The following is a 16,680-nucleotide window of genomic DNA, read 5'->3' on the forward strand; positions in this document are numbered from 1 at the left end:
ATGGACATGCTTGTCCAACTTCAATCATCTCATTTTCTTCATAAATTCATTCCAACGCATTAACATTGGAAGAGATAGTATTAGGTGGTAATGAAAATTTATAAACAAAAGGTTTTTTTTGTGATTAAAGTTCCATTACCATGGGAGTGATGTGAAACTTTTCATGAAATTTTACACTATAAATCATTCTCATTACCACCATTTAGTACCACTAACCAAACATGCCGTAAATATATGTAGATCAGTCTAATAAAAATTATATCACCATGATACAATCTTATTTAAGAATTTGTGATTATCAGCAAGTTTTATATGAGATCATTTCACCATAAAAGTGCCCATTATATTAATTCATTTCTCTAATTGATCACTTTATAATTAATCACTTTAAGATTATAAATAATCACTTAAAAGGTTTTATTTTGTTTTTCCTTTAGTTTTCTTTTTCTTAGTTTTATAAAAAAAAAAATTAGTATGATGCGTCAATGACACGTGTGAATTTCTTTTTTCTAAAGGAAAACTAGCTACTGCTCTGCAAGTGAAGGAAACATGAAGGTCCTTTAAAAGAAAATTGAAGACAAATTTTCAAAAGAAACCACCTCAAAGTGAAATTTTTAGAAGAAAAATTTTCCATTAAAAAAAGTTTTAATAAAAACTACTCCATTTTTTAAATTAAATCAACATAACAATAAAAAAAATTTAAACCAAAATTTAAACCCCTCCTCACATTTATCTCTCCCCTCAATCTTCAACCTTGAGACTCTCTTCACAACCAAATCATCCGATACACTACATTTCTATATGTATTTTGCCTCCTTTTGCACCGCGTTTGGTGGGTTTTTCATGGTATTATATTAATTTCAACTCGATTTTACCCCCTATCTTGAAAAGATTCAGAAATTTGCATACAGTTAATAAAAGAGAAACTAAGTTTTGGCAACAAATTTACAATTGTAGCACAAGGAAGAGACAATTGACAAATGCATAGAAAAGATTCGGAATTCTTGAATGATCAATTAGTTCAAAGATTAAATGAAAATTCTATCCTGATTCCTGAAGCTGTGACAAAACTGTTCTTCTGTGATCAAACTATCTAGGACTACATTGGAGATATAAAAATAAATGTCCTCGCGCATGCCCTCAAAATTTCACCGGCAGCCTCTGACGATGCTTATCCCCTCAGCTGAATTTTCCGATTTCCATCTTCTTCTTAATTGCCCTTTGTCCATGATACACAAACGAGTCTATGATTCCCGATACAGTGAAAACACCTGAATAAAACATCGATATTATCAAATGGTGAAATTAAAACTTGAGGAAAAGAAATTTAATTGATTAGATTGCAGATGCAACAATGAATGGCTTTTACCTCCAACTATAGCACAAACATTTGTCATGAAGTGTAAAAAGGATACATGTTCCTCTTTGAAAGTCACCTAGAGCAGGAGAAAATTGGCTGTTAAGAGATATCAAATACTTTCCTTATAGAGGTTTGATTTTTAGTATTAATAAATGGTGCGAATGATAATGAAAATACATTGTAATTTAGCAAGATAAACTACTTGCAAGGTATATGATCTTGTTTGTTTTGCTCTAATCAATTTTTACTTCACAATATTCATTCTCATCTGTTACCACTTAGGAATGTAGTTTAGGTGATAATGAAAAATTATGAAAACAAACATATATGCTGTCGAGAGCTTCATCACTACAGAATGACATAATATATTTTTTGAAAAGTTAGCACTAAAATTCGTATTCCTATGACCACCAGTAACCAAATGCGCCACAAGATAAACAACAGAGAGGAAAGTGATGGATACATTTTTCATTTCTGTAAGAATTAAGGAACAGAGAGACAATCCAATTTTCTTGTACATTCAATAAAAACGAATCACTTTAGAAGGGAAAGTACATGCTCACTTCTCCCTCCCCTTTTCCCAAATCTCTTTCCCCTCCCTTCCCATTCCCTCCACCATTGCCATCCAACTACACCATTAATTGCCAATGACAGCTCTATGAATGGCGCAAATTTAAATGCAGTCAGCCACACAATCAGGTTTGTTTTAAAAAAAATATAATTTTGAAAGTGAGATTAATATAAGACAAAATAGTCAGTGTGGAATGTTTGTCAGTGAAAGCAAAATAAGACAAATGATTCGGTCCGTATTAGCTCACCTTGATTGGAGATAGATCATAAAAAAAGAATACTCCAGGCAGAGTCGAAAAGTGACCAGCACTAGCACTCTTGAAGTGCTCAGTGACAGAAAACTGCAAGGACCACAATAAGTTCTGTCAATATTTAGTTACCAATAAGAGGCTTCCATAATTAGTACTAAGATCAAAATATACCTGATTTGAGTTAATAGTATGTCCATTCACGTCTGTGTATACAGTGGGCACCACCTTTATGCAGCAAAAAAGTTAAGTTACTGGCTATTAGAAAGGGACAAAACTGGAGCTAGTAAACCAACAAGTTTCAGAACTACATCAAAGAAGAGACTAAAATCCTTTATATAGCCATATAACGCATTCTTTACTTGATGTAAATAACAAGTCCATCCAAATACATTAGCTGTAGAACTTGATTAAAAGATACTCTAATGAATAACAGATGCAGTCAGCATTTTAGTGTGTAGGTTATAAAATTGCAGGGTAGAAATCTGAAACTAATTTTCAGAAGAACAAAGAACTGGAACTTCTTAAATTATACGGAAAAGATCAATTAAATGGCTGTAATCATATATAGAAACAAAGAACACACGGGTATCTGAGCTATAAACATAATAAAAAGAAAATATCAAGTACACAACGGAGCACACTAACCTTCAGAAAATACTGGTACATTCCATTTGGAGTATTGTGTGTCCACTGCACACTAAATAGAAACAAAACCCGTATTCAGCAAAAAAATTGTGGGTGATAAAAAAATCTTAATTAACGTGAGGCTGTACAGGAATTAAAAAAGAGGGAAGTGGAGGCGTACCCATCAAGTGGGTTCACAACACCAGGGAAATAGTCCCCAAAAGCTAATCTATTGATCTTGTGACTAATCTGTACATAAATAGGTTATTATTCTCTATATGTCAACAAGAAAAAAATAAGAGAAATTCCACATAGTAGCATTGAACTTCCATGAAACGCGAGTGGTAGCATTTTTGTAAGATTTTTTCACATGGTAGCATCTAGTTTATGCGCTATCTAATTGCCGTAATATTTTCCGTTAAATTCTTGGCAATTTCCGTTTAATTTACCATTTTGACGTTCCTACCCTTATTAAGTGTTGGTTGTTGCCTTTATAATTTGCCCTAAACTATTTTTATGGTCTCAAATTTTTAATTTACCATTTTGACGTTTAATTCATAATGCTCTCAAATGCCGTAACAATTTTGTTTTCATTCAAATTGTTCTTTTTAGTTTACTCTAGTTAAGTACATATGTATTAGTGCTTGAAATGCACTTTTTGAATATTATAATCCTAGTTAAGTACATTATGTGAACATTATGGCTTATGTAATAGTGCTTAAGGCACCTTTTTTCAAAAATGTCAACAATTTGAAGGAAAACAAAATTGTTACAACATTGAGAGCGTTGATGAATTAAACGGTGAATTAAATGTCAAAATGGTGAATTAAACATTTGAAAGCATTAAAATGGTTTAGGGCAAATTATAAAGATAACAACCATCACCTAATAAAGGTAGAAACGTCAAAATGGTAAATTAAACGGAAATTGACAAGAATTTAAAGGAAAATGCTACGGCAGTTAGATAAGGCATAAATTGGATGCTACCATGTGGAAAAATCTTACAAAGTGCTAAAACTAATGTTTCATGAAAGTTCGAATGCTACCATGTGGAATTTCCCAAAAAATAAAAATAGAAATGCAACAGAATGTTTTCAGAAAAACAATATGAAAAGAAAAAACAAATTCATATTAAAAGATGGCAAACAAAATATGGCTTACATTGAAACTATCCTTTTGAAATGACAGTAAGTCATGGACATGTACCCCAGACTGTTGAAAGCTTTTTCCAGGTGCAAAATGAAAATTTCCAGCAACCTTATTGACTTCCAAAAATCCATAAATGTTGCATCCTTCACCTTCTTCGTCCTTAATTTTTTGTAGAAAACCTTCCCTTTTACACTGGATGTTAAGAAAACCTTTTATCAGGAAACAAAAGCAAGGTGGACAGCCGTACTTACACATGCCACAGATGTTTATTAGGAAAATGGTTCCTAAATAAACAAAAAAACAGCATTCATAGAGAATAAAAAACTGCAAAGATCGTTCAATTTCCATTCTTCAGAAACATTCTACAGAACTTAGATCATCCTTATTCATAGATTAAAAAATTTATTCTCCATCAATTTTTCATTTCACTCCACGTCATCCAATCTTTTTCCACTTTATTTCACTTCTTCACAATGAGGTTTTACAAAAAAAATTCACTCATTCTTCATTCATTTATCTCTATTCCACAACTCCCACACCACCTTGAATTGAGCTGTGTTTAGACACACTGAAAGTATGGTAAAATGGATGTCATTTTATAAAGGATAAAAAGAATATGAGTTTTGATATATTTTTTAACTTTTTATCAATTGTATTTTTCTCAAAATTTGTTGCTGAAGTTTTTCATGCACTAAAAAAACTGAAAATCCAATATAATGCAGAGACATGACATACATTCCCCTCCAAAAATCTCATTTCATTGAGATTTTTGGTTAAAACTCGATACTCGAGCTTTGTTTTGCCCACCATTAAGAGCAAAAACAATTTCCATTTCCCAACCACTATTGAGCTTTTTAACAGCTCACTATTAAAGATTCTCCTAGTACCTTCATGAATATATTGCAGATTGTTTTTGTTGCAGTAGATAGTACGATGTAAAAATAATCCAACACAGTACAATTTCGTGTCCAAATAAACAAGACAGAAACTGCTACTGGATTATAAGAACATTGGTATGAACCCTTTCTTTTGAGATTCACAAATAAATTTGCCAAATGGAAGCATCCAATTTGGCTGCATCCAATGCAGTATACTAATGAGCTTATTGCCTAGGTTTGTCATTGATATTTTACACCCTCCCAATTCCTGAGAGATCCACAGTATCTTTCCCGTAATCAATTCTAATAAGCTAACAGTAAGCAACACAATGTAATAGAGAAGCTACAAACATATATACTGATTCAAAATTTAAATCAGCAGACCTGGTCAATTAAATCAGGATTCGAAACTGCCCAACCCTTCTTTCTATATGCTTCACGAACATCTTCACAAGAGTTGCAACAATCATCATCTGACTGGAAAAATAAAAACAAAGATTGATTCAGAAAGAAGAATTTAAATTGGTAGAAATCATCCTCAACACAAATCTCACGTTGATTTGTTTAAATTCATGTAACCGGCCCATATTGATGGAATTAACATTGTTGTTGCATCAATAACAAATAAAATTCTCCCAGCTGTTTACAATGGATTACAAGACCTGAACTAATACATGGAACCATAATGCAATAATTCAATGGTGTGCATCTTCTGAAACGTGAAATATAGGAGCCAAGAGGCAAACATTGACAAGAACTAAGCATGAAACTTCCTCTGCCTCAGTCATTCGGCCCTTAAGTCATCAGTATGACTTATAGCATAGCCTCCACATAGTAGATTCTAGGAGTATGTTATAATTTTTCACAGCACAAAGCATATTAACTTGTGTAAGAACTAATGAGCCACTCTTACCGTTTATTCTCATCAGCCTAGCTCTTTGACCTTGGGGAAAAAGCTTTAGGTCACAGTTTAAATGAGTACAATAAATTTTAAATAAGGAAAAAGTCACTCACCACCAAAAATAAGTTCAAATTTTTTCACTAAATTATGGCATAAAGATTTTTCACACCTAAGAAATGGTACGGTACATTATGTGTTGTGTGATAACGAGAATAATCTATGTGTATCAGTGGATATGATCCAATTGGTTCATGTAGCGACCCAATCTTTTGAGATTAAGGCTTTGGCACTGTTTTTATAATTCGTACTAATTTGAAAATTTAAATTGAATCTTTTATTTTCCAATTCTAAGAGTAAATGAGAAATATAGTTTGATTGTTAAGAGAAATATTAAAGGTAAAGATGATAAAGAAATTGAACAATTTCAAAGACTTCATCTAAAAATAAGGGGTCCGCTACATAACCAAAATAAATCCACATAAAAGATCATTACTAACGAAGATTATATTTTAATTGTTGTACCTAATACTAACCTAAACCTAAAAAATATCTGATTATATAAAGCACATTTATTAAAGGGATAATAGAGCGCATATGATAAGTTCATTAATCTTTTCACATGACCTCAAGTCACCAATAATAATGATATTTAAGGATATTGTTGTTCCTCACAGCAGAAGTTATCTTCCTCATTAGTTCTTTTTTTTCCCATCAACTTTTCTTCTCTTTTTCCGTATCATTTTCTCACAATCAACAAAAGACAAACATTGTAGAGTGAGACATCTCTGAAACTAGAGACCCCAACGTTGTACTCCTATTTTTGGTGAAGAAATCTTCCATTTACCAAATTTAGGATTTCAATAGTGTTCGAAAATTGCCCAACATTTAAAATATGAATTCCAATTTAGGTTAATATGAATAAGTTCATACGAAAGGACATTAACTCTAGTTACTCATGATTTCAAAATTGTCAACTTTACATATGATGAGTTTAAAAAGAGAACATGTAAATTTAATTGATTTATATGAAGATTTATAGTAATATTGGCTTCTGATTATAATGAACTATAGTAAAATGACCCATCAAATCATGTGCGCTTCGTATTTATGTAAAGTTGCACCACATGATGTTATCTACCAACTATTGGAAACAACCTCTTGTTAGTATTTAACTAACAAAGGGTAGGTTGCGTACATAAACCTCTCAAACCCTACCTAGGTGGGAATTGCTTAATGGCATTGGGATAGTGGAATGTTTTGGTCTATGGATCTTAGTTTTAAAAAGTGTGCCTCGCTTTGCGCCTTGAGCTAGGATCGGCTAAAAACGCCTCGACTAGGTGAGATAACAGGTTGTCTCCGAACTTTAAGGGGCCCTGAGTGAAAATTAAGCATGGATTTTTTTAGTACAAGTGTGTGTGTTCATTTTTTTAGTTGATAATAATAAACTACTATTTTATTTTATTAAATAAAGTACTAATATATTCAATTAATTTAATTAAAGAAAAAAATACCACAAAATAGTAATAGCACTACTTTTTTGATAGAAATATAATAACACTACTTAAATATCTAGATTGAATAATTATCAATAATTATCAAAAATTATTGACATAGATTATATGAAGATTTATATGTGTTATTAAAAAATTTTTTTAATATTTAATTCAAAAAACAGATATATTAATAATTTTTGAGCACCTAAAATAACAGGGCTTGAGCCATCGCTCATGCAATTGAGCCGGCTCTGTGAGGCAGATGCACTGGGTGCGCCACCTTGTTGGGTTGGGTAATTAACTTATGCTTGTTTGTTCGGAAAAAGAAATAAGATTCAAAATCCAAATCTACTTGAATATAAAGTTTGAAAAACCACTGCTTTTTTAAAAAAACAAAAAAAATACGAAGAAAATAACTTATGTAGTGTTTGGAAATAAGTATTTTATTTCAAATTATGAATTTCAATTATGAAATCATAAATGAAGATTTGAGAATGACAAGGTTTGGGTAATCATTCTCAAATTCTCAATTTTAACTACTTTAAAAACAATTGTGGAATTTAATCCAAATCCAAATTTGTAAATTTTTGATTTGACAAACAATAAATTTGAGCAAATTCCAAATTTTTAAATAATATCATCGTTCCCAAACATGACATTAAGGAATTCTTCATATTCTCATCATAACAGCTTTGTGCTAAAGTGGTGTTACCACGATGATAATGATCATCTTTCCCATGCCACTCTATATATACACCTTAGAGACATTTCCTTTCAATGCAAGTAATACAAAGCAAGCAACATGACTAACAGACTTACAAGTCAAGAAGTTAATTTTATTCAAAATTACACAATATCTACAGGTGTGTATTTGGGTTTGAGTTAAAACAAGTTGGATAGGGTGAAGGTTGGATCTTGTGTTCAGAATAGTTTTTGCACCACTACTAAACAAAATTCGAAGAAGGGTCAAAGTATAGCTTCATTTAGCACACCTTTAATTTTAGCTCATTTGCTTAATGAAATCGCTACTCATTTACCCCGGAAAAAATAAAGCAAAAAATAAAAGGGGCAAGAGGTTGAAAGTTGTGAGACATCATAAGAAGTAGCACATAGGATAAAAGAAAGACCATACCGCTTCAGCACCATAACATGAACCACAATAAGTCTCATTGTGTTCCAACCTTCCACCATGTCTTTGTAAAGGCTTCTCAATCTGCATCATTCAAATGTTTTAGTGCGTAGGCATGAATGGAAGTACAAGATAAAAAATCCAAAAGCTTCATTTTTTTTTCTTTACCATTTATTTTGTATAGGTTGCAAATCTAATTATAAATAAAGACATCTAACTCAAAAAAAACGTTTTAAGAATTTCTGTAGTTACTCGTAAAATTTTAATATCCATTAGTAACCGTTTCACAAGAAATTATGGCATAGAACGCAAAATAAAACTTCCAAGTCATTCACATAAAATTGCAATACCATACCAGAGAGCCATACATAATGACTGGGTGATCTAATTCTTGATATTGCAATGCTAGCCTTGAGAGCCATACTAAATGTTTCGAATTTGCATCCCTCCTAAGGTAAAAAATATCTATTTGGTACTTTATAAACTAAGATTTTGGTAAGCATGAAATATAAATACTCCCTCCGCCCCTCTCATTTAGAATCCTTTTTTGTTTTGGGTTGACCTCTCATTTTGCATCTTAGACTCATCACTTTCTTTTAATCTCATTCATACATTTTAAATCTCTTTTAATATCATCCACACAATGCAATATCCTTCTTCATTTATTACCAAATATCTATCTTTTTCTGAAAAAAAAAAAAAAAAAAAAAAAAAAAAAAAAAAAAAAAAAAACTACTTTCTCTTTGATACTAATTAAATGGGACAGAGTATAAGCACTTAACATATATCCAAGACCACAAAACCTATTAGAACAATATGATATATTTTTTTATATTTTTTGAACTCGGCTTGACAAATGTGATACTAACCTTGGGAGCACCAATACCCTCTTGTCGCGTCTCTATCACATTTCCATGAGAGTCTATTCTTTTTTTGATAATGTCATGTCTCTGCACACAATTCAAATGAAAATAACTAAATTAAAATCAAGAATTGATGTCAAAGTCAGCATCATCGATCAAATCTACAAAAAATTCAAGTCTTTCAATTTTTAGTCTTTGTATAGGCTAGATTTTATCATGTGTCAAACACAATATCCAGTGCAAACATTTCAGTGTACTGAAATGTATTATTAAGGCTGCTTTTATAGAACTTAAATCTCTGCGGCAGTCAACAGGATCGACAATAGAAGGGGAAAAAGAGGGTGATTGATATTTCATCAGCAGCACAACACATCAACAATCAAATATAAAAAAAATAAAAAAATAAAAAAAAAGAAGTGGCAAAGTTAATCTTTCAGACAAATTCTGAGGCCCAACTGAAGCATATAGAGAAATGTAACAGAATCACATAATTGCTGATCAACTATAAGGAAAATAATCTAGCACCCATTGGGCAGAAAATGGTTCATGAGCATGTAAAAACAAAAAATCACAGTTCAGAATACATACTACATCAAGGTGCTGCTGTCCACTAATATCCATTGCGTCAAGGCTGAGAATTGAACATGGTAATGCAGGAAAAGTGACATCAAACTGCAAGTTTTTGAACAAAAAAGGTATAAAGATACATTAGACGAGCAAAACTCGAGTCAGTTAAAATCTAAAAGTTGATCGATGAATCCTAAGTTGGAAATAGAAGAATTTAAGCCAATTTTTTTTTAAAAAAAAAAAAAAGAAAAAGAGAATTACATTACATTGATGCGTAGGGTCTCTCCTCTAGAAGTGTCGACTACTAGCTGTGTTTCTGTCACAGCATGTAAATATAAGCCTACAATACAACACAGCATCATTAGGTACATCACAATTTTGACGAAAAAAATAATTGTTCCAAGACAAGAAATAAGATGTAATTCCATGAATTAAAACCCTTTTCCGGAAGGTCCAACACCTTCTATTTTTAGTACACGTTGACCAGATAACACTTCTATAGACTATAATTGGTGAATAATATATCACTCCATGGACATTAATTATTACTCAATTATGTAAATTCATGCGTCAGTTAGAAGAATATAGAAAAACAAAGATTAAACTACCTTCCAAGAAATACAATACCACGGCAAAACCAAAGGTTTACTACCCATTATATGTCAATATTTTTTTCATGCAAATTTTACAATTGAATCACAGAATTCATCCTGCTTCAGCATTTAGATGGATGGCAGCATTCACGGCAGATTTGAAAATTTCTAAGAGTTAAAACGCCCAAAACAAATAGGAATAATATTGTGAAAAATCCAGAAAAAATCCAAATGTTTCAGGCTTAGTATGTTTATGTCAACAAACAGGCTGAGAAGGAAGGAGTGATCACTTTTGTTATACCAGCTACGTATTCTGTTAGAAATGAGTCAGAGTTTGATATAAGGTCATTCTAGAAGAATCTTGTAATCACGTTGTTAGGCTTGGAATGCTTGGATTACTAAACATACTTGTGATGTAATAAGGAATGACAGCTATTGAATGAATGGAGTAACCTTTGGAGCCTTGCAGTTGCTCGAAATCTGCTACTGTTCTTTGATTTTCTTTCCTGCTTGATTATCAATCTCTTATGTCCTTTCTTTTCTTCACAGGAATAAGCCCAATTTAGGACGTGTATGGGAACCCGACTAATCAGCAGTGACTTGAGCAAATTGAAGTATTGTACAAGATCTTGGAATGATGAGGGAACTGTTATCTAGCCAGGTTTGTTAAGAGATTGTAGTGTTGCATGACCAGATCTCTAAGAAACAAGACAATACAGAGAAGGTTTTAGTAACACCAAAAAGCTTTAGCCATTTTAGTGAAGGGTCAATCGAAGCTGTTGAAACGAAGAAATCCTACACAATAAAATTCAAGAGGGAGACAGCGTACGCCTCTTACATCGGGTCATTTAGGAAAGGACTTTTAGGGGGCGAACAGTGGAGGATTAGAATTACACACTTCACAGGACGACAATAGTTACCATGTCGTAATTGGAGGTATCGAAAGTTAAATTTAGCCCAACAATGATGAAGGTCCTGATGGGCAGATTATGAAAGCCAAAAAGTACTTTTCCTTTTAAAGATTAAATGAGGAGCAGAAGGTAGAGGCTTCCATTCTGAGTATGAAAGGCGAAGCACTTCTATGGTACCAGTGGGAAATTTAACTATCGCCATTGACAAGATGAAGTAAGTTGAGAGCCCTTATTCTCAAACATTTCATGCCACTTAATGAAAGAGGCTTATGCAAACAATGGTTGTAAGCAGAGGTTCTATAGCGAGTATAGAAAGAATTTTGCGGATAAGATAACTCATTTGGAAAAGGTACCAGAGGCCTTTCTCATTGGGCCTTTCTAGCTTGAATTGAAGGAGAATATCAAAAAGGAGTTAAAGAGTATTAGCCTCACGGCTTTGAAGCAAACCATGGATTAGGCTGCGAAATTGGCCAAAAACGTAGGGCCCATACTTGGTTAGGAAGAATATTTGAGACCAACAACAAAATCCCACCCGAAAAAAACAACATTGATCCCATCCTTACTCTTCTACCCAAAACCCAACCAATTACGTTACAACCCAAAAAATCCTTGCCCGTTCGAAACAGAACCTACTAAACACTATTGCCTGAAGAAAGGTTAAAGAGGCTTAATAAAAGAGACTTGTGTGAAAAAAAAAAAAAAAAAAAAAGCAAAGGGACTCAATTTTAATGTAATGGTAAGTGGAATGTGAAATATGCAGCAAGAAGGAAAATAGAATTTTGATTGGAGTTGGGGATGAGGAGCGTTGGGGGAAGAATTGATGAAAGAGGAAGAGGAGGAAAATAAACGGTAAATATTTCATTAAGTTCGGTTATGGGTACCACTAATCCCTAAACAATGAAGCTGGTAGGGATTTGGGAATTTCTAGCCTTGCAATTCAAAAATTGAGAATTACCAGAAACTTTGGGGTAGAGCCAGGAAAATGGAGAAAAAATTTTGGGCTAGGGATTTGGGAGTTTCTCATATGGCATTGAGTGGTTGGAGAAACTTGAACCGTTACTACAAATTGGGTGATCCTATTTTAAAGAGGTCAAAATTACCGTGAAAGCTATATTGAAGGATAATAGGGGAGTGTAATGGAGTTGGGCAGCAAAACAGTTTTCGAACCAATTATCCAGACATTTAAAGATGTCTTTCAACCTGTTCTTGGCCTGCCCCCTAAAAGAATCCATGACCATCCCATCACCCTTAATAAAGAAACCAACCCCATAAACGTTCGACCGCAACCCTCAAATCCAAAAAATGAGATTGAAAGATTGGTTGAAGACATACTAAAAGCCAGTATAATCCAATCCTCAACTACCCCATTTACCAACCTTGATATCTTAGTGAAGAAGGATGACTCTTGCCGTTTTTATGTAGATCATAGGGCCTTGAATAAAGCTCGGCTCATCACCAAATCTGAATGAAAACCGAAGACATACATAACATAGCCTTTTGAATCCATAAGGGACATTATCAGTCTTTATGTTAAAAAAAAAAACTCAAATTGAGCACCTTTTTGAGCCTTAGATGTGCCTTTATGGCCTTATTAACATGCTTGGTAGCCCTTAGTCTAGAGCCTAGGTACACTTCATAAAACACGTAAATCAACATGGCTCATGTTCACTTGCTTGTCCTTCCATCAAAACCATTAACCATAGTGTAAAAAACAGGTTGCATTGCTTTGCATAGGTCGCATTGTAAAGGTTTCCAAAACAAACGAATAGATATTCTCCATATTGTAAAGGTATTAAAAAATGGTATTTTGGGTCGTATCAAGGTATATCTTATGATTTGATTGATATTTGGCCGTTATAACACGCATCATCGTTCCTTTATCGGGATCATAACTGTTATCGCATTTTTTACACTGTGATCAAGACCTACAAAAACCCTAAAATTAATGCAAAAACCCTAAATTCACGATGACCATAATGAGGACCATGAACACGACACCTGGGAAACATCAAGAGAAAGTTTATGTAGCACTGAATGATGCTTTTAACAGTTTTAAGGGGATCATACATTGTTGTTTTTTTAATTAATTTGAAGGAAAAGAAAATCTATGAACATGAGGAAACCCATATTTAGGCCCAAAGGAATGCATTACTTGATTGGTTATACCAAAAAACAAAAGTTTAGTGTTTGATGCTACAGATGTTCAACTTTTAATTGCAATTCAGTGATTGTCAAGAAACCATAACGAGATCCGAAACAAAGCCTAAAGGTGTCCAAGAAAGGTTGTAATCATAGCTTGAAAGTGCACTATTGAACAAGCCATTTGCATGCAATAAGATGATTTTAAACATGAAAAAACTCATGCAAAAATTAACACAAAGATTTGAGGTGGTTCACCATTAATGAGGCTACATCCTCCATTCTAGGCTAATATATTCATTATGTGTTTAAAAGATAAAAGAGTTAAAGCCCAATACAACTTAAAGGAATTACATCAATGGAGCAATACTATTATGCCCTGATCACCAAGGCTAAACCAATCCCAAATTAATCCACACTTGAACTTGTGCATTAAGAGTGCACCTTTCCAAGTCTTGGAGTATTTACTTATCAAAAATCAAACACATGCCCCAGGTCTAGCACATTATATGTTACACTAACCTTTGGATCCAAATTTAGCTACATGCAATGTCATATAATAATACATGACCAAACGAGAGTCCAAAACACTTAAGTCACATACTCCTTCAGCGATCCATGGTAGTAGGATTAATGGTGACTTGGTTTACCAAGTAATCAAGACAAGATTAAGAGTCTTAATCACATGTGTTGGCGTAACCATGTAAGTAAGAAGAGTGCATATTACTCCTTTGGGATTGGATGATAGAGTATCACACAAGTACGCAAGTACATTGTACAAAGTGTGAGTGGAGGCTTGGAGGTGCAACCGTGCAAGGCTTGGCCTTGTAGTGCTTCATTCAGATTTAGGACAAAGTGTAAGTGTGTTGGGAGACCAAAGGGGACCACAAGACATGTGGAATAGGCGAGAAAACAACCAGAAAGTTGTTGGGCTGAACCTGCTCGGATGAGCAAGGCTTCACATGGTGCTTCTGTCCTTGTTGCATTAGCTGCTGTTTCGTAATGTTGCTGCACCTTTACTTGCCTTCACTTCCTATATAAATACTCCTACGTATCCTGGCATAAAGGTGCACCAAAGTCTCATGGTATAGAGCACCCTTCTTGCTTAAGATACTCCCTAATTAGCCCCCTCTTCCTTAACCATAACCATCATTTTTAATACCTTCAAATTTATATTTCTCCTTTGAACACATTAATATAATCCTAGGTTAGAATGGTGGATGTAGCCCATTATTGGTAAACCACCTTAAATTTTTGTCTTTTTTATTTATTTATTATTGTTATTCATTACATACTTGCATACTTAGTCCCTATAACTAAAACACAACATAAACACCCCCTACAACTAAAACACAACATAAAACACCCATCTAAAACTTCATATTGTGATCTTTGGTGAGTGAGAGTGCCTCTCATTTCACATGGCTACCACTAAAGAGTCTTATGATTAATAATTTATGAAAATATACAACCTTCAAAAAATAGAGCAATTCTACTGTTGCTTTGAAGTAGAGGAAGTAAATTTTAAATTCTAAACCTAGATTGCAAAGGAGAACCAATTCGTAAAAAAAATGGTAAACTGGAAAATACTTGTTTCTTAATTGCTAATATTGCATCAACTCATCTACAAGATTTAGCTCCCATCAAGTGCACAGAGCACGTACGCCTAAAATCCAGCATGCATAAATAAACTTAGCTCTCATCTAATCATCTCAATCTTAACAAACACGCCACATTACTCCAAAAAGATCATCTTTCTTTCCAACCATATACCAATATAACACAAAGCAATATTTGATATAACGTAGAAATTAAATTCCCCGTCTATTTTATCTAATTCAAACTATATAGGGTCAGGGGAGTAGGTAACTCAATCAATTTAATTTTGACCGGAAAAGAATTACTTCCACTAAACAAAATACCTTCAAACTTCCACTAAACAAAATACCTTCAAACTTCCACACAATTTGCAAACAAGTCGAATTTAAAGCTCAATACAAACGAAATAAGCATATCTTATCATCACGCATAAAATTTAAAACAACATGAATTAACAGAATGCAAACAAGAACAAATCAAACAAAAAAAATCAGAAAAGTAAAGAGGGATAGAGAAAATACGGAGTTCAGAGAAAAAAAGGAGGATCATGACTAAGGAAGAAACAAGAGTAATGACGCCACCAGAAAGAGTTCTACTGTAAAAATCTTCATTGATTTTAGGATATGCATCTAAATTTCGAATTTTGTTGAATATTCCCTCCATCGGTAACCAAAATTCACCAAAATATCTTCAAAATCGAATAAAATACACAAGTGCAAAAGATTGTTGAATTCTGATAGAATTGAGTTGACTAAAATCAATTCAATTCAAATCAGTTCAACTAGGTCCACAATGAGATGATGAACAGATTCTGAATCCAATTTTCTTTCCTGACTTTGAATCTTAGCTTGATGAATTTGGTGATGGTGAGTTCGTGTGTGGATGATTACGAGAGAGAAAATGAGAAGAGAAGAGAGAGGAAGGAAGTCGCCGGGGAAAGAGAATTGAAGGAGAAAATTGTGAACAATCGGAAATTTCGCTGCTCCGCTGGATCTGCGCTCCAGTTCTGCGCCGTCACTTTTTTGGTTATATTTAGGAAAAAAAAAAAAAAAAAAAAAGTTCATTCTAGGAGTATTATAATAGAAAGCGATAAACAAGATATATTGAAACTATTCCCAGATTATGGCTAAAAAAAAAAATAATTTCCACTTTACATTTTTTGGAAAAGTATTTCCCACAATACTGTCCACGTGGAAAATTAATATTTTTTTTATTTTTTCAGACAAAACCGCCACTTGAGATGGCGGTTTGCCTTAAGCACAAAAATGCCACATGAAGTGGCGGTTTTGTCAAGGCAAACCGCCATCTCAAGCGGCGGTTTGGTCCAGGTTAACCGCCACTTCATGTGGCGGTTTGCTTGTGGCCTGATTTTTTTTTTCTTTCATTTTAAAATAGTGAACGCAACATGCATTAAAGTAGTTCAATACCATCTATTCCATAATAATCAATTACGAACCGGCTTGTTTTGAAAAAAATAATTATGAAAATAATACAAAGATATATTACAATTATGGAAACTCATACAAGAAGTTCAAATCATATAAGAATATACAAGTTTGTTAAACTACAACCCCCGGCCCCTTTTGTTTTGCGCACCGGTGGATGATGATGGTGTGAACTCGTCAACCTCCGCAATGACATTAAAAGCAGGAG

General features: G+C 33.4%; 1 protein-coding gene across 1 annotated transcript; it reads right to left on the reverse strand.

Moving 5' to 3' along the window:
* Positions 1 to 927: 927 nt before the first annotated feature.
* Positions 928 to 16,057, reverse strand: LOC130809910 (uncharacterized). The gene is made up of 13 exons (XM_057675766.1): positions 15,549 to 16,057; positions 10,052 to 10,125; positions 9,807 to 9,890; positions 9,225 to 9,305; positions 8,359 to 8,439; positions 5,217 to 5,309; positions 3,967 to 4,146; positions 2,987 to 3,054; positions 2,827 to 2,878; positions 2,353 to 2,406; positions 2,179 to 2,271; positions 1,370 to 1,436; positions 928 to 1,271 (listed from the first exon to the last, which is right to left on the reverse strand). The coding sequence occupies exons 1-13, from the start codon at positions 15,688 to 15,690 to the stop codon at positions 1,180 to 1,182; spliced, it is 1,161 nt and encodes a 386-aa protein (XP_057531749.1). The 5' UTR covers positions 15,691 to 16,057; the 3' UTR covers positions 928 to 1,179.
* Between the last annotated feature and the right edge of the window lie 623 nt (positions 16,058 to 16,680).

The sequence above is a fragment of the Amaranthus tricolor genome, chromosome 4, assembly GCF_026212465.1.
Source record: "Amaranthus tricolor cultivar Red isolate AtriRed21 chromosome 4, ASM2621246v1, whole genome shotgun sequence".
In the NCBI taxonomy this organism is placed as follows: Eukaryota; Viridiplantae; Streptophyta; class Magnoliopsida; order Caryophyllales; family Amaranthaceae; genus Amaranthus; species Amaranthus tricolor.